The sequence below is a fragment of the Natator depressus genome, chromosome 8 (assembly GCF_965152275.1).
Source record: "Natator depressus isolate rNatDep1 chromosome 8, rNatDep2.hap1, whole genome shotgun sequence".
NCBI classification, from domain to species: domain Eukaryota; kingdom Metazoa; phylum Chordata; order Testudines; family Cheloniidae; genus Natator; species Natator depressus.
Genome location: NC_134241.1, coordinates 14,058,294 through 14,077,975, shown reverse-complemented (window position 1 = coordinate 14,077,975; position 19,682 = coordinate 14,058,294). Strand labels below are relative to the sequence as shown.

Here is a 19,682-nt window from a genome sequence, read left to right as displayed (position 1 = left end):
GTGCCACAAGTACTCCTTTTCTTTTTGCGAATACAGACTAACATGGCTGTTACTCTGAAACCAGACAATAACAGACTTTTAAACAGCAGTCTATACTATAACAGATAATATCTATTCAAGGCACTCCAGTCTTGTTAGATTTCAGAGGCAAATAGATAAAAACAAGTTTAAAATATTCCTAAAGCTCTTTCGAATAGTTATGTAGGCACACAATGCAATGAGAAATTATTTGATTTATTCCCATTATAACTGAATTCCACAAATAACATACTTTAGATTTCAGTGCAAAATTACAATATTGAAAAGCATGAACTTCGCAACTATACAGAAAGTGTCCTCACTGCAACTGTACGCAGTGCATCCTTTGTCCAGCTTGCTGGAAGAAAAGAGATAGCTTCCCCTATAGGAAGCTCCCTCTACAACTGGTGGCAGAGGGGAAGGAATTAAAAAGTTTACCTGGACAGAGCAGGGAGGAACAGAAAGTGGCTGGATGAAGTGCATGTGAGAAGGCGATGCCCTTCCAGGTGACCAAGTATTTATATCCTGGGCAGTTCCAGAGAAGTAAGGTGACCGTATTTTCCCAAAGGGAAAATGGGATACCACATGGGGCCTGCCTGTCCCCCCTGTCCTCCATGTGCGGGGCCGGCATGGGCCCAAGCCACTTTCCTGAGCTCTCTCTCCTGTGTGGGGCTGGCCCAGTCTGGGCTGCTCTCCCTCCCATGTGGGGCTGGCGTTGCCAATTCCCACCCCACCCCCTATGTTCTTCTGCACCCCACTAGGGGTTGCATCCTACTTTTTTGACAAAACTGTGCATTTGTCCTGTTTGCTCTTGCCAACTGATGATCAGCCAACTCTCCTGCTGGTAATAGCTTATCTAAAGTGATCATCAAGTTGGGCCATTTCCAGCACAAATCCAGAGCAAAGCAAATCCAGAGGGAAAAGCAAAAACTTCAAATCCAGACTCCAGCGAGAAACTGCTGAATTGGAATTCATTTGCAAATTGGATACTATTAATTTAGGCTTAAATAGAGACTGGGAGTGGCTAAGTCATTATGCAAGGTAGCCAATTTCCCCTTGTTTTTTCCTAACCCCCCCCCGACGTTCTGGTTAAACTTGGATTTATGCTGGAAATGGCCCACCTTGATTGTCATGCACATTGTGGGGAGAGTGGTCAGTTTGGATGAGCTGTTGCCAGCAGGAGAGTGAGTTTGTGTGTGTGTTGGGGGGCGGGGGGGTTGAGAAAACCTGGATTTGTGCTGGAAATGGCCCACCTTGATTATCATGCACATTGTAGGGAGAGTGGTCACGTTGGATAAGCTATTACCAGCAGGAGAGTGAGTTTGTGTGTGTGTGTTTTTTGGGAAAGGGGGGGGGGTGAGAAAACCTGTATTTGTGCTGGAAATGGCCCACCTTGATTTTCATGCACGTTGTAAGGAGAGTGGTCACTTTGGATAGGCTATTACCAGCAGGAGAGTGAGTTTGTGTGTGTGGTTTTTGGAGGGGGGTGAGGGGGTGAGAGAACCTGGATTTGTGCAGGAAATGGCCCACCTTGATTATCATACACATTGTGAAGAGAGTGGTCACTTTGGATGGGCTATTACCAGCAGGGATTTGTGCTGGAAATGGCCCAACTTGATGATCACTTTAGATAAGCTATTACCAGCAGGAGAGTGGGGTGGGAGGAGGTATTGTTTCATGGTCTCTGTTTATATAATGTCTTCTGCAGTTTCCACAGTATGCATCCAATGAAGTAAGCTGTAGGTCACGAAAGCTCATGCTCTAATAAATTGGTTATTGTCTGGTCAGTCATTTTCTTCAATATCGCTATCATAAATCTTGCAAATTAGAGTGCAAAGTTACTAATGTTCCATTTTTCCCCATAACAGTGACCAAGAATTTAAATGAGAGAAGAGGCGCAAAATCCTCAGAAATGTCACCAATACCTATGAGGTCAGTTGGTCAAACCACAAAAGCCCATCTGCATCAACAAAACAGAATGAGCCAAGTTCTCCAAGTTCCAGCTGTTAATTTGTACCCTATTAGAAAAAAAGGACCAGCTAAGGACCATGTCACTTTCAGTGAGTATTTGCAATTTGTATTTCCAGTATTCAAAGTAGAGTAAATTTGTGTGGTTAGTAAGTTTGAGAGGGGGAGAGGGGTTGGATTCCAAACCAACCAAATATTTGAAATATTTATTATGGAAGCATTGCAATCAGCTCAATAGTTCAAGGTTTCATTTACCCTTTTCATTTACATGTCTCACTCATTTCCATTTAATTATGTAAAAGAAAGCATAATGTTTATCCCACAAGAAAGAACAAAACATACCTTAAATTATTTGCACAACTAAGTTTCTAATACCTTTTTAGTTCTTAATGTATCTAATTACAAATCCCATTGTATCTAAAGATACTTTCTTGCTTTAGTTTCATAGGCCTCTTCTGTAACATATATGTTAGCAAGAAAATAATGATTGCCTCAGAGAGTGCTATTTGAAAAAGTAGAACTAGTTCAGTTTCTGAACCAGGCTAATTAAAGTGAATACAAACCTACCATCATAACCGGGCAGATAGCAGGTGATTTAGCATTGTGCCTAAAAGTATATATTTATTCTTCTGAATGGAAATCTTACAAACCAAGTAGAATTACATTCCTTTTTGCTTTCATGACATAATGAATATAATACATTTTAGTGAGTGTAATCACAGACGTAAATCACAGGAAATTTAATATTTCAATCTGGAGTACCACTGTAATGGCATTATGGTCAAACAGAACAACATATGTTTTAGTGTTATTAGTAACTCTTAGTAAGCATCAAATAGTATTTTATTTGTGTTTTCTGTTATCTAAATTTACCAATGTCTGAGGCTCTCAGGGTTATATATTAAAATGCTGCTAAATAATATCCCTTTGACCTATTTCAATCTCTGAAATGTATGGTGTTTGTTTTTTGTTTAAGTCTTCATGACTTTGAATGATACATAATATTTTAAAGCTAAAACAATTTTAAATGACATATTAAATTATTCCATAAAACATTGAATAAAGTTAGTGAATAGCGTAAAACAATTCTGCAGTGAATTGTGCATCAATTTCCACTTCAGAACTCAAAGAAGACATCAGGAAAGTTAGTTCAACTTCACAAAAGTTGTTTTCCCCTTATTCTTACTGTTATTTCAAACATGGACATAGGAAGTTAGAAAACAAATCTATCTTTAAATTGGCCAACAGAAATTGATTCCTCTCAAATTGTTTTGTCCATGATTGCTTGAAGATGCAGGTTCTGTCAGGCACACAGATTTTAGCACTGCAATGTGTGTGAAATACAAAACACTAAACTCTTTATCGCACGTCCTGACTCACTGCCTCTCAGCTTCTTAACCAGCACTATGGCACATCAAATGTTTTTGCCACATCTTACATATCTTTCTGTAAAATCTAAATCCAAAGGAACAAAGTAAAGTGTGTTAAAGTGATGTCTTTCAGGGAATGTAACTTTTTATAGTAAGCTTATTTTCCATCTTCTTCTTATTCCCTCTCCTAGTTGTAGGAAGTAGAGTAGATGGTGGACTTGAATAGCTGTTAAATTTTATTCATCCACCATATCATTTGAAGTCCTCCAGCTGAACAGACTCAACCTGGTATTGGAGCTTGACTGCCAGAACTATGTGGGTCTGTTTTCACTTACTCTTACCTCCTTTATGAAAGGAGTTTAGGACACCTGTTGAACTACTGGATCTCAGGCTATAACAAACCCTCATTAGTCAGATCCTTCTTTAACCAGTTTTTTAAACCTGACATTTCACCTCTGCATATTTGGATGCTTACCACACGATATGATTACTAACAACAGATGAAATACGTTGGTGAAATAGAAGTACAATACTTGACTTAGTCTGTAATACCCCCTAAGCTTCAGGAAAGATAATCTTTCTGAGGAAGAAGTTGTTTGGGGAATAAATCTCTCCTCCGTGCACTCATGGACTTTAGTAAGAGTGATTTCCAGGCCCAGCCAAATTTCTTCTGAATTCTGCGGGGTGTGAAGGCCAAATATTTGTCCTTCCTCAGGCTTATGTGGTACAAAGGGCAGTACTCATCTTTTACTGAAAACAACTTTTAATTTATCCATTCTTTTATCGGTTTATATTGATGATAAAGAGCAGCCTCGTTTTCTTATGTCATGAGCAATAAAAATACTACAGCAATTGAAACATCAAGTCACTTGCACAAATACTGAATTTTAATTTTTAAATAAATATGGGGCTAAAATTTTAATGGTTGGCATGTAATCACCTCTTTTGTGCACACAGATGACTTTTTAGCACTTACATGTCTATTTTCATACATAACCTGATTTATATGTGGAATAGTGGTAATTTCCCAGGCACATAGTCATGCAATTGCAGTGTATTTTTCTGTGCAGACCTCAGGCCGCCTCCTTTAAAAATCTGGCCTCAGAGTGTTCTCTATTAAAAATGGCATATGATTCTGCTTTAATCTACTCAAGTGTCTGTGCAATTTGAGGTATTCCTAAAGCTTAATTCGTGGTGTGACTGCGAAGATGTCTTATTTCTCTCCTGGATGTTTGAAAAGTTCAGTGTTTCACTAACAATGTATCGGGAACTTAACTGAATGTTTAACTGTAGTATACTACACAGGACTTACTAGTGGAGAATGGGAAAAGCCAATTTCTATGTTTTGCTTCAACTACGTTCTCTATTTTATTTTTTTGGTTTTTAGTATGAATGTAGAGCTCAGAACAGGTGCTGGATTGACAGCCCTGGATACAAAGTTCTTTATCTCTTCCCCATGCCATCATAACAGTGTATTGGGAGGAGATTTCAGGCTTCATAGCTTATTCGGTCCTTAATCTTTCTGCTAAAGCTTTCTAACAGGGTGTCAATTGTGATAGTTCCTATTGCCACCTGAAAGCCACTAAACTCATTTGAGATGGACCACTGAGCAATCATCAGATAGCAATATCTTTTGACCACTTCTGACCTGAGTTAAATTTGAAGTGTCAACTCACTACTGCATTACTAATCTCCTTAAGTAATCCAGCGCCTCTTTCTGTTCATGCTTTTACACTAGCCATTGTGCAGCCTCACCCTTCATTGTAATTAAAACAGATATCAAACATATTACCTTGAAAGTAGAACAGTACAAAGTAAATTTCTGTCGTCTTCATAGGTACGGGTTCTCCTCAGAAGTCACTCAGTTTGTCTGAGGAAGTAAGTAGTAAGAAACAAACAGAAGATAGTATATCTATGGCATCCTCTTTGCATTCCAGTCCTCCTGCTTCTCCTCAGGGCTCTCCACACAAAGGTAGGAGTATATGCTTCTATACTCTACTCAGGCTTCCATCTTAGGAACTCAGTATTTTGTTATACTATAAAGGTTGTTATGGATTTATCATTTATTTAAGTGATTCTGTGAGTATAGCAACTTTATGTCAAGAGTAACATTAGAAATAAGAGTGTTTTTATAGTAAGAGTGGATTAATGTATTTCTGTACAAATTAATATACAATACACAATTTTTCCATTACAGTATGTACATTTTTGAGACTTAAGTCTGAAATTAGACGTTGTTAAAATTTTGAAAAGCACGTAAGTCCTGTTTTCAAACGTGAGTTAAGCACTTAGGAGCCAAAGTCTCATTGACAATCTATGTGATAAAGGCTCCGGAGTACCTGAATTACGTTCACAAATGGGATTTAGGTGCCTAAGTAATTTAGGATAACATTTTCAAAAATGTCTCTGTCTGAGCACTGCTTTTGGTGAATTTAGTGTATGCATGTCGTGAGCACTACACTGTTAAATTAATCTTATACCTGGGACATTCTACCTCTCTTGAATCTTTTTCCTAATCATACTGTAAGTCTTTGTTTTACTAACTTTAATGTGTTTTTATTATTAAAATTGGTCTTGCAAAAAACATTAAATACTTTTTTCCTCCATCCATCAAAAATCATTCTAACCAAACCCTTAATTTTTGCTGAACTACTGTGCAGACATGCTGTGACAGGAGATGCAGGTGTAATGCCAGATCGAATTCAGGATCTTGGTGAAAACTTTGTTACTTACAAAGGTGTATTGGGAAATAAGTAATGCATCCTGCCGAATCCTGGGTCTCACCATTTACATTTTTGTGTTTGTATGCTGGGTTTTTCTTGCTATCATGATGATCTATGGGTCCACTTATTTTTAAACCCTTTGCCTTGAAGGACCTACATCACAATATTCACTAGTCACCTTTGGATGGGATTCCTTTGGAAGCCAGTTAACATCATGCTTACTAGTCAGCCAGAGTGGTCACTGCTGAATAGTATAAGGCATTTGTCCCACCATCCTTCATCCTGAACTGTTGTCTCTGAATTACTGACAACCCTGAGAATGAGGGATTTGATTGGGAACCGTGCATGGCAATTTATTGTTCATCTTACACTTCTCAGCAGGTGATCATGCTTGGGAAGATCTCATGAGAATTTGCTTCTGGCACCACATGACACTATTTCTTTTAGGAGGGGTCATTGGTTTTTGTTTTATCATCATAAAAAAGAAGTGTCTGTGTGGCCTTACTATTGAATCCTGCTGCCAGTTCTTATTCTGATGAGGTTTTCAAGCATTACTTTTAATTGTATGTTTCTATAAACATGTGATTTCCATTAATTTTCATGTGGTTCCATGAGAATCATGTTTCGTTTCTTCTGGATGATTTCATTAGTTTGACTTGCTTTTATCATGTAGGATTTTTTGTTTGTTTTGTGGGGGGGGGAGGGTTAGCACCAGCTTGTTTTGATCAAGGTAGTCTATATCCCATCTTGTATGTTGTACTAACATTCATTACTGAATTAAAATTAAAAATATACTTCACAAATAACTGAAATATCCCATCTCAGTCCTAAACTTCAGTTAGCTCTTCTATTGCAGGTTCTATTCTCTTTTATTCTCTGAGCTCTACCCAAAGGAGTCCTTATGCAGGATTTAAGAAAAAAAGCCTTTATTAGGTTAAAATCAAACTGTTAACTTTGCTGTCAGAAATTTTGTTATTTACAAAGATTTGTACGTTGTTTCTTTGTAGTTGGTAACATCCAGAGGTCTGATAACTGCGGTCAAATGAATCTCTCTGGTTCCTCCTCATCACTTGCCAGTGAAACCAGCAACAAGAACAGTGGGCAACGCAGCTATGGAATAGGTGGGATTTATTTACAAAAGAAAATTCAGGAGATCACTGGCAGAACAACACATGGTTCTGGCAGTAGTGAAAAGAAAGAAAGTGAGGATGATAGAAACAAGGCAGAAGTTGAGAATAAGCACAGAAAAAGAATGAGATCCCCATTTGGAAGACATAGGGAAAGAAGTTTCTCCAGGGAGAGAGCAGCTTTGACAAGTAAAAAGGAGGCAGATCACATTGAAGCTACAGAAGGAAATGAAAAACTGAAGGACATAGACAGTGATGCCCTAAGTACAAGTAGCCATGGCAACAGTAATACGCTTGTCTGGTTCTGTCCACAATTGAGGCCCAAGAGGAGGAAGACTATATGATGCACTTTCTCCATTTTATATCAGGCATTTAAATGGTATCAATATTGTACATATGCATTTATTCATGTTAAAGTATGTGTGTATATATATTTTAGTTTCTAACAAATACCCCTCCACCTAATCTTTTTACGGGCAGTTCTTCACCTGAGACTGGCCTTAGAAATCATTTAAAATATTTGAATTAGTGTACTTTAGTGCTAAGGTTAGAAATTCTATGTAAACATACAATCCTTATTTATTTACATTACCCAGTAAATTTTAGTTTCTTGAAATCCGCAGAAATATTAAAATCTGTAACATTATTTAGACTTAAAAAATACTCAATATTTCTGCAAACTCCTGCAAATATTGCTTGATAAAAGCAGCCACTGTATCATGCTGCCTTATGTTTCTGTCAGATATACTTTAGTGTTCCTTATTGGTGACAGTGTAGTAATCTTGATTGCCCAAGAATGTACATTACGATATAAATCAATCCCTTCCTATTCCCAGCTTTGACTTCTATTTTTTTTTTTTAAAGCATGGTATCTCCTACTGGTCTGTGTTTTACCAAGCTAAACTCCCAAGCCAGGCTTAGGTTATTATATTTACAGTTAGTATATGTGTGTACACACATTATTATTTATTTTTCAGATAGCGCAGGTCTGTTTCACAACAACTACAATAACTCGTTTGTAAAGCTATTTGAGATTCTTAGATGAAGAGTGTTTAAAAAAAATCCCCTATAGTGGGTAGTGTTTGTTATGATGGTCTAATTGTTTAATTTCAAGAGTCAGCATCTGGGATAAAAGGTCTCTTAAAAGTTATACATGTGTGTAGGTTGGCTTTTCATTAAGAGGAAAAAGTAATAAAGATGCTTAAATATTTAAATTCATGAAAGACATAAACAGAAGAAATTTAGAAATATATTGTGTTGCATATCAATATACTGAAAAGTAAAGAAATTGAGTTTAATCTAAAATGCCAATCTTAAATACATTTATTTACTCTAAAGTTACGCTCATGTTTATCAAACTAGAGTATCTGTTTCAAAGTTTAATTTATGTGCCCAAGTTTCAAAAACTGTAAAAATAATCGGTAAATATATTTGAGTTATACAGCATGGCCATTGCCTCCAAATGTCAGGTTATTTGATCAATGTTGTCTTGGTATACATGGCATCAGTCGTCATGCTGAGTCGTACATGTCACTAAAATTGCTTTCATATAGACGCGTCTGTTCAGATTTTTCTCTGATTCTGAAGTAAATGTTTCGCTGTCCAGTACAAAAGTACACCATGTAGATTTTTACTTAAAGATGAAGTGAGAAACTGTTGATTCATGCTAGTACAACTGGGAAAGAATCTTGATCTAAGAACAGTGCATCAGCTGCAAGCTTTGTATGGTCTCCTGTGAAGAAATTAGATAGTGATTTGATTAATTTACCAGGAGGCTAAGTGAAGTCTCTGTTCTCAAATGTCCCACTGTCCTCATCAAATGAAGGGTCAAGTCTTATGTGCATGTATGTGTTTGTACTCACAATATAACATACCAACTCTAATATTCAGTAAGCATTATCTGTCTCAGTGCAGGCAGGGGAAACTGCTCAAGTCTAGCTTGAAATAGAGTGGACTTTGTCCAGTCACCCTGTGGGAACCCTCAAGCAGGATGAAAATCTAAATATTAAAAGAAGGTAGAAGCCTTAATCTAAGGCATGCTTCCCCCAATCAAAGCATGACCCACAAATGGTAGGGGAGACAGTTATCTTAAAACAAAATGTTTAAAGAAAGCAGATTTGTGAGACACCTGCTCATTAGTTAATTTTGCTTCTGCTTCTGTTTTACCTCTATTTTAATTCCAAAAAAAGGCGATCATAGTTGGACAGAAAAACAAGAGCTGACCCGACTCACTACAAGAGGCCACTACTTTCTGCAAATCAACTCATAGACCTAATCAACCCAATTATTAATATAAACAAAAAACTTCAGCGATCCAGCCAAATTTCCACTGACAGCTTGTAATTTTTTATAATCATAAAACCAATTGCCATAATTTTCTTCTAACAGAGTTTAAGTTCAGAACGAGAGAACAATTTAACTGTGACAGACAGTGCAAATGATATGCTATTGAAAATGCATTCTGTTCTGTACTCAGGGAAAGCACAGAAAAGCTGCAGGAGGCCAACCAGTAAAACTGCTATCACTAGTACAAGATATCAGCTGCTAGCAAAACCATAATAATCTTGCAACATATGTTACTTCATTTTAAATAGATTTCAGAGTATGTTGGTTACTACGTAAGGTAACTGAGCTGATGTATTAGAAATAGTTCCACTCAGAACCAAAGTTTGTTTTTGACATCCTGTCCTTTCAGTACCTTTTTTTATTTTTGCTCATACATGTCTCAAAGAACAATATGTCAGTCATTAAATGCCAGGCAAGTATCCATAGCTCTTATATAACTAAAGTCGAGGCATGTAGGGTCCTTGTTTGGTAGGTAATGGACTTTTCTGTCACTTGTTTTCAAAAACAACGCACCAGCTCGAGGGAGTGTATTCAGTTTGTTTGAATTTTACAGTGCACCTAACAGCGAAATTGGTTGGAGTGAAAAAGAAACTTCTGTGTATTTCATAGTAGTGTTCAAACTCTTTGTTTGAAATCTACCTACGGTAAAGGAAGCAAACAGGGGCCTAATGAAAGCTGGTGTGATTGACTTCAGGTCTGAATCTGATTCAGTGAGTCTAGAGCTATAGCACAGTCCCAAAACCCACTGATAGACAAATTTACTAGAAATGACAATTTCGTAACACAACAAATGACAACTTTTGGTAGTCCATCTCTTAATTTTGGTAGCCCACATAAACTTCAATGCAAAAATTATGCATGTTACCCAAGCTAGGGAGGAATGATTTGGACCACTCTATTGTCTGTCTTCTTCCTTCTCCTAATTTGTCTCAATCCATTCCTCCCCCCCCCCCCCCAACCTCTTTTGAATCTTTCTCTGTATTTTCCCTTTCTACTCTAGTTCAGGTTGGCAGATAACGATACAGAATTACTAGCAGTTCTTCACTATGCTAGTTCAGCTGTAGTGCCTGCTGTGATTGAAACACTCACCATCCTAGTCATTTTACTCTCAGCACATATTTGTTAAGCACTTCCATGGAGAAGCATTAGGCTACACTCCAGCTTCCAGCATTGATTGTCAAAAACTTTATGGGGCTCCCATAACACACCGATGAGGTTCAGCTTGCACTTGAGGACCACTAACTTAAACCGAAAATTAGCCTTAGAGTAAAAAATTAAGTACTTATATATCCATTTACCCCTGTTTTCATCAGAGTTGGGAAGCTAAAAAGTTAGAGCCCAATTACCTAAAATTGATATATTCCCTGAGCTGTTTTTGAAAGGGTGGTGTGTGTGTTAAATTTAAAAACAAAAAAGGAGCTCTAATTTGAAGTCTAGCTGTTACAGGTGATTTGTGCAACTCTTACCATATCTTGGACTATGCTATTTAGGGATGAATATTGTTATGTGTCCCATAAATCAGCCTCAGCATATGTAAACTTTTTTATGAGACTAGTTGATTCAATAGGGACCCACAAACACAGGTCTTCAGAAACAAAGTACATCGTGTCTGTGCTCCAACATCAGGATAATTTTTTAATCCACATTTCACACATGGCATAACAGTACTCTGGCACTGAACTGGTAGAGCTGACTTTTAGTTACTGTATAAAATCACATGAAAAAACATTTGTAACTCTAGCAACCCTGGTATTAAAATACAAGGCAGCATCTTAGCTGCTTGATGCAGGTTTTTATATTTATATTTTTCACGTAGCATCCAGAGTCAGGATTGCCAATGATAAGAGGTGAAAGATTAGGTTTAAACTTGTTTGAAGTCCAATCACATCCTGACAAAAAAGGAGTGTTCTGTTGCCTCTTGGAAAGAGCAATTTGGTGCATATGGGATTTTTCTAACTTGACAGCCTTCCATGTTGCCACTTGGTTTCTGCAGCAGTGCAGAGTGGGTAGTGAATTAGATTCCTCCACTGAATGCAGCTGTGGCTATTCCTCCTAAATTGTCAAGGCCTGGGGTAGAATTAAAATCTACAATGAACATAAGAAAATTAGCAGGAAAAGAAATATAACAATTTCTGATTACATTTACTTTAGTTACTATTATTACATTTGTTTGTACTAGAGGAGCATCTAGGAACCCAAATCAAGGATCAGGGCACCATTGTTCTAGGCGCTGCACAGATAAATAACTAAGAGGACAGTCCCTGCCCCCAGAGAGCTGGCAGTTTAGGTGTCGAACAGAATATAAGAAGTTGACAGAACAGACATATGGGGTGTGTGTGTGTGTGTGTGTGTGTGTGTGAAAGCCTTTAAAAAATCTCCCCTAGAGCTATTAATCTCTTATTTTCCCTCCCAAGCTGTAGAAGAAAAGACTTGGTTGGTTTATAGGGGTTGTATTGTTTATGTATGTGTGTGAGAGAGAGAAAAAAGAACACATTGAGAGTGACCCCAAGCAGAAGAAAAAAAAGTTGTGCATTTTGTTCTGAAAGTGGTGAGCCTGCCGTGGGAGTGCGTTACACAGTGCAGGTCCAGCTGCTGTAAAATTTCTACCTCCCATACTTGTGAGCTGCCCACTTGAGTTTCCTGATTCATAATGAGGTAAATAAGAAAAGTGAGATGGAGCATATGTCTTATCCTTCAGTGTTTGTAAATTTTGGCAATGATCAGCATACCCTCATTACACCACATGTCTACACTTGCAAGAGAAGGTGTGATTTCTGACACGGGTAGGCATACCTGTGCTAGCTTATGTTTAACGTGTACTCTGGTTGCTAGCCCGTTCTGAAGCCCGCCACCACGTCTGGTGTTTTGCGAACAATGTTCTTACGTCTAAACTATTATTATTGCCTATACTAGCTAGATTAAAGCTGTGCTACAGACATGCCTTTGCTTGCAGTGGAGACACCCCCAATTTTCTGTTGAATTTCATGCACAATAGGTGGTACAGGAAGATTGGGGGAAATACATTGTCTCACTAGCCAAGGTTGTTTATAATTGTGGCTGAGTGGTTGTTGCACTGAAGTAACCTGACACACCAGCCTGGTATTCATGGGGCAGTTTGTTGCCATTGCTGATTATATGTAATGTTAAGTTAACCTCTTGGTTTAAGTGGGTCTTGGCTGTAAGTACCAGCTGATTTTGGTATTAGCACGTTGTACTGATAAATCCTGATTCCTGTTATGAAAGGTAGTGGCATAAAACCTACAGAGAAATAGGCATGAGGGAGAGGGATCTTTCTGAATAGCTTTACTGAAATATTTTTAGTGCTTTAATGTGGTGGTGAATAAATAGATTTCCCCTTCTCTTTTTGATGTTTTTCCTGTTTGCTGCATGTCTTATCTCATTTAGGCTATGCCCTCATACCGTCCACTAAATCTGATAACTTCTCAGACTCCAGCCACAGTGAGATCTCATCGCGGTCCAGCATCGTGAGTAACTGCTCTGCCGACTCAATGTCTGCAGCCCTACAGGATGAGAGATGTTTGCCTCAGTCTCTTATTGGGATGGATTCAGCAGGAGCAGCAGAAAGAAAAGAAGTTCCTCAACCATCGGCTGAGTATAGCCAGCCTAGCATTGGGTGAGAAGTGTTTGTGCTGTGGTACTTGGCTGACTAACGTAAGGAAAAGGAGCAAAATGCTTTAGTCAAGGCACAGTTAAGGGTTTTGCTGTAATTATTATTATTAACTTGTTGACAGCAATCAGTGTGCTTGCTGTTTTAAAACGTTGGGGAAGACAGTTTTTTGCGCACAAGGAGTTTGCAGTATAATTTAGATAGACGAGCTTCTCTGCATCAGCAGGTTTTGGATGGATGTCTCTTGCAGGAAAATGCAAATACACTGAGAGCTTGAAGGATATTTAACAAATTCCTTGCTGTACAGTGCTGAGGAAGGCAGCTGAATGAGAACAGCATGCTAGCAGTTGTCGCTGGTTATCAGTAATATCAGTCACTTCAATACTTCAATGTTTAATATGTAACCCAAACATTTTGTAAGTTGTTTTTATGATTGTTGAGGCTGATTAGAAACTAGTTTCCCATCTTTTGCCTCCTAAGGTTACCATACCAGACAGTTTGTTGCCTTCTTAGTAAGATGGCTGCCACCAGTAGCTCATTCAAAGATGCCACATATATTTAAAAACGTTGGGCTTCATCCTGTGATGTGCTGGGCTATGACAACTTCTATGGAAATCAAGGGGCTCAGTATCTCTTGGGATCAAATGCTGTCTTTTCAACCACAATGTATTTTATTCAGGGAGAGAGATTCTCTTTACATTTGAAATATCAAATACCTGGGCTGAGCTAGTAGTCAGTTTTTAAGGAGTCATATTAATGCTTGATATGCAACACTGGCAAAAATCTGCCCATGGAGAGAAGTGAATGATTTTTTTTTTATGAAAAAATAACACACACTTTTCATTGTTGAATACTATGAGAAGCTGTGTCTACTTGTGTAGCTGTGAAACCCAACAATAATGTGAGAAAGAATGAGTATTTTGTAGTGCTTTCTCCTTATCAATGAGACTATTGGAGAGAGAGTGCATTGCTAAGATAATATAACTTCTGAATATTTACCAATCCCAGTTTTTCCAATGTGATAAAATTGGAAATAATAGATCTATAAAAGGTGCACTTTATAAACTAAAATAATTCTTTTCTAAAAAGCACAGGACCTTCCAATTTCATCAGAGATACGACATTTATTCACCGCAGACATAGAATAGTTAATTAAATACTCCAATGTGCCAGGGTATTGAAGCACATAAAATCACAGTTTTTGAGAACGCATACTGTTGCATTAAGGATAGTATTGCAGCCTGAACTTCGTATTTTCATGTGTTTATAGTTTAAAATCAAATCCTCCCAACTCTGTATTATTGCTACGTTTTAGTTTCCATAAATTTTTGTGAAAAAAATATTTTTTTGATAGAAAAGTTCAAAAGATAGAAAGGCAAGGGAATAAAAAATGCTTCTAACACGATTCCTAGATTCCATAATGTGTCAATATAATGTACATGTGGATGAATTTTATATATTATCCTTGATATTCATTTATAGCGCAATCCAGAGCTGATCAGAGAAGTTTTGAATGGGCGGTCAGCTTTATAGCATATTCCCTCTGTCTCTGTTTGTGTGTCAGCTCTACAGCATGCTGGCCACTTCCCCACTCCTTTTCTGCCAGGTGCACCTTTTAAACCAGTCGGTGTCTTTAGATTTTTTTTTTTTAGAATCTCAGCGTTTAGCAAAGTTAACAGGTGTTTTTTCCCCCAGTGCCTCGAAGTAGCATCTCCCAGTAATGGTCTAATTGATTTCTTAGCTGCTCTGAAGGTGTGCACTTGAAACTGTCTTAGGCTATGTCTACCCTACAGCTTATGTCAGCAAGACTTACGTCGCTCTGGGATCTGAATATTCCACACTCCCTGAGCGACATAAGTGTATTTTTTTTATTACAAATACTTGCACTGTAAAAATGAACAAAAGGAATAGTATTTTTCAATTCACCTCATACAAGTACGGTAGTGCAATCTCTTTGTCATGAAAGTGCAACTTACAAACGTAGATTTTTTTTGGTACATAACTGCACTCAAAAACAAAACAATGTACAACTTTAGAGCCTAAAAGTCCACTCAGTCCTACTTCTTATTCATCCAATTGCTAAGACAAACAAGTTTGTTTACATTTACAGGAGGTAATGCTGCCTGCTTCTTATTTACAATCTCACCAGAAAGTGAGAACAGGCATTTACATGGCACTTTTGTAGCCAGAACTGCAAGGTATTTACGTGCCAGGTATGCTAAACATTCGTATGCCCCCTCATACTTCGGCCGCCATTCCAGAGGACATGCTTCCATGCTGATGACACTCGTTAAAAAAATAATCCATAAATTAAATTTGTGACCGAACTCCTTAGGGGAGAATCGTATATCCCCTGCTCTGTTTTACCTGCAGTCTGCCATATGTTTCATGTTATAGCAGTCTCGGATAATGACCCAGCACATGTTCATTTTAAGAACACTTTCACTGCAGATTTCAGAAAACACAAAGAAGGTACCAATGTGAGATTTGTAAAGATAGCTACAGCACTTGACCCAAGGTCTAAGAATCCGAAGTGCCTTCCAAAATCTGAGAGGGACGAGGTGTAGAGCATGCTTTCAGAAGTCTTAAAAGAGGAACACTTAGATGCAGAAACTACAGAACCCGAACCACCAAAAAAGAAAATCAGCCTTCTGCTGGTGGCATCTGACTCAGATAATGAAAATGAACGAGTCAATCCACACTGCTTTGGATTGTTATTGAGCAGAACCCATCATCAGCATGGACACATGTCCTCTGGAATTGTGGTTGAAGCACGAAGGGACATATGAATCTTTAGCGCATCTGACATGTAAATATCTTGCAACACCAGCTACAACAGTGCCATGCAAATGTCTGTTGTCACTTTCAGGTGACATTGTAAACAGGAAGCGGGCAGAGTTATCTCCTGCAAATGTAAACAAACTTGTTTGTCTGCGCGACTGGCTGAACAAGAAGTAGGACTGAGTGGACTTGTAGGCTCTAAAATTTTACATTGTTTTACTTTTGAATGCAGTTTTTTTTAATACATAATTCTACATTTGTAAGTTCAACCTTCGTGATAAAGAGATTGCACTATAGTACTTGCATTAGGTGAATTGAAAAATACTGTTTCTTTTGTTGTTTACTGTGCAAATACTTGTAATAAAAAATAAATATAAAGTGAGCACTGTGCACTTTGTATTCTGTGTTGTAATTCAAATCAGTATATTTGAAAATGTAGAAAACATCCAAAAATATTTAAATAAATGGTATTTTATTATTATTTAATAGTGTGTTTAATTGCGCAATTAATTTTTTTAAATCACTTGACAGCCCTAGTTATTTTTCTACAAACCTGTGTTTTTTCTTTCTAATTTATTTTGTCTTCAAATTTAGTTGGTCACTAACTAGACCTGCTATAATCAGAGGGATGGCTGTCACATCTTCCATGAGCAATGAGGAGATCTCCCACGAGCATATCACAATAGAAGCTGCGGACAGTGGCCGTGGAAGCTGGACTTCATGTTCAAGTAGTTCTCATGATAACTTTCAGAATATCCCAAACCAGAAAAGTTGGGATCTCTTGAATTCTTACCGTCACACTCATCTAGATGGACCCATTGCTGAAGTAGAACCCTCAAACTGTTGCCCTGAAGAGACTTATTTGTATTCTGATGCCTTTTCCAAAAATAACTGGCAGTCAAAAGCCAGCACAGAACATGATCAGTCTCGGCAAAGCTGGGCCTCCTCAAGCTCTCTGTCAGACACGTATGAAACAAACTACGGGACAATTAAACGGAGAGGGCTGGAGCACTCTACAGCAGAGCAGACTGAGGTTTTGGACTGTAAGCCAGCCACTGATGCAAATTATAAAACTGTTACTTCAAGTACAGAAAAAGGCCTGATAGGTAAGCCAAGCCAAAAACTTGTGGAAGCTTCCACATCTGTTTTGCATTTTAATATTAAGTTGTTAAGAAATTACATCAGCAGATCTGGGGCCTGGGTTGCATATTAAATCCAGTTTTACATGTGGTTTAAATCAAAGTAGTACCCAGACAATGTGTTTTCAAACCAACTTTTTTTTTTTTTTAAACTAGGAACATTAAAAGAATAAAGCAACATGCTTCCTTACAGCCTTATGGAAATGCAGGAGGCATATGTTCAGGGAAGCATCAGGCATTTCTACATATGCTCTCAGTGTTCCTTTATTTCTTGAGACTCCTTTGGGATCACCTTTTTTTAATCCTCCTCTTTTGCTTCTGTCCCACACAACCCTTATTGCTCCACATTTTCCTCTGGCAAGGAGGTCTGGACATGCCTCCTGTGGGAATCCACTGACACTGCTCCTTCCAGCAACCAGTAAGGGAGGAGGTTGACTAGTGATGCAAAGAGACTGAGCACACTGTGTCCATAACACTCCTGTCCCAGGGAGCCCAGAAGCTATGCAGATTCCCTTCATAGCATCACGTTGCACTCCCTGCTGTTAGATTGCTTAGCCAGCTGACTTTGCATACTACAGGAGAAAAACACACTTTCTCCTCACATAAAATATGCCTTCCAAAGACATATTTTATTAATGTGCACATGCTCTTTCAATGACTTAGTGAGTAGGGTTGCCAAACAACCAAGACTAAAGGAGTTGGATTGCAAAAAAGATTAAACATGGAGTAAAACTTTCTAAAAAATTGCAGAAGTTAGGGGGTGAAACTGAAACCCAATTTAATTCCTGAGCAATTTGCTGGAAGGACTTACTTTATCATCATAGGGTAATTGCCTGAGCAGACTTATCCTGATGTCACATATAGGGTGGAGGCCTTCTCTTTTTCTGGCTCTGTGGAAAAGGTGAGCTTGTCTAAGACAGTTTTCATAACCCCCCTCCAATTTACTTTGTATGCATTTCCTTCCAGCACATGCATACACACCCTGCCCTAGCCTAATAATATATCCTAACCACTAGTGCACTCTTCATCAGCTCTGACATTCTGGCATGTGCGCCACTCAATGCATTCTTGTTTATCTCTTACCCCTTTCTCTCTTGTTTCCAATTCTGTTTATGTACCGCATTGCACACTTTTCTTTGCATGCAGCCATGTTGCTGAACTATGTGTATTCATTGTTAAGAAGCATTCAGCAACATAGTTCAACAGAACGTGCATTGCATCCTATTCAGTGAAGGGAAAAAATAGGTGGATATGGATCTTGGGTCACAAGTAGATGTTTAATTTGGCAAACCCCTCATCCACACTTCATCACATACATCACATCAAAGATATTCTAGTTTTAGTTCACCATTTGTTTAGTCTGTTCTGGGGTGGGAAGATGGTTTCAGAGATGAGACTTCTGAAAGAGGAGAAGATCTCAGTGGGAACAGGACAGACTAAGGGAGTCTCTTAAGGCAAAGGATCAATTCAGTAGAACTCGCACTTAATTTCTCCTGAAAAAGCTATTAAACCAGCAGTGTCTGTAAACACTTTTCACACAAGGAACTCCTGCACTTTTAAAATGCTCATTAATAGGATTGTTTTATATGCAGAATGGGAGTGGGGGTATTGAAGTTTTTCTTACGTGGTATCTTAGTGTCCTGGTTTCTAAGTGATTTATCTTGGGAGAAGTTACGAGAATTATGGAGATGTAACGGTGTGGATGCCAATATTGGTGCTACGTCCAACTCTACCAGTGGATGGCACTCTCTCGCAGTCAATAGTAGTAGATAGAGGCACCTTTGGGAATATAATAAGTAAGAAAATTAAAGTAACAATAATATTTTGCATTCAAATGTTTCTTCTTCAGAGTGCTTTACAAATATCTAAGTAAAACGTGCCAGATTATACGATAGGTTGTACTTTTTCCCCTTAAATGAGGGGGATGGTCACACCTTGCAGAGAGCCCAACTCATTAATTGGTTGGTGGCGTTTCTCTTGAGGGGCTTGAAGACAATTTGCTGCAGGAGTTGTTTGCTGCATCTAAGACATCCTCTTGAAATGCATGAATTGGTCCCTGATTCCCACACAGGGCTGTGGGAATAGCACTATCACTGATCTTTTTCAAGTAAAATTTTTAAGGCATGTTTGACACTGATTTTGTGAAAGATAAGAGTCATTTTATTTATAACCCTTGAGTGAGTCGACATACTTCAGAAAAAGTAAGGGTCATCCAATGAAATTAATAGGCAGCAGGTTTAAAACAAACAAAAAGAAGTACTTCTTCACACAACACACAGTCACCCTGTGGAACTTGTTTCCATGGGATGTTTGTGAAGCCAAAAATATTATGTACAATCTGTCTCTTTGTGAGAGCTTCATACAGAGCTTTTGATTTCTTCCTGCATCATAGATAAGCATAGAACATGTACTAGTGTCATACTGCATATCAGCAAGTGTAGTAGAATCTTGTTATAATAAAGTCAGTTGTTTAAAGAACTTCTCTTCTGGTTCATAAACAGGGCTGGAAGTCAAGAGGTCTGCTCTCTATGCCTGACTCCACCACAAACTAATTGTGACACTGGGCAAGTCAGTTAACTTCT

General features: G+C 38.2%; 1 protein-coding gene across 5 annotated transcripts in view; it reads left to right on the top strand.

Moving 5' to 3' along the window:
* RAPGEF6 (Rap guanine nucleotide exchange factor 6) overlaps positions 1 to 19,682 on the top strand; it is a 231,223-nt gene that overhangs the window by 204,518 nt on the left and 7,023 nt on the right. For all 5 annotated transcript variants that reach the window (XM_074960463.1, XM_074960468.1, XM_074960466.1 and 2 more), the window contains 5 exons: positions 1,887 to 2,078; positions 5,194 to 5,328; positions 7,087 to 7,200; positions 12,958 to 13,186; positions 16,556 to 17,067. In XM_074960463.1, coding sequence (XP_074816564.1) covers positions 1,887 to 2,078; positions 5,194 to 5,328; positions 7,087 to 7,200; positions 12,958 to 13,186; positions 16,556 to 17,067 — 1,182 coding nt within the window. The remainder of the gene's footprint in view (positions 1 to 1,886; positions 2,079 to 5,193; positions 5,329 to 7,086; positions 7,201 to 12,957; positions 13,187 to 16,555; positions 17,068 to 19,682) is intronic.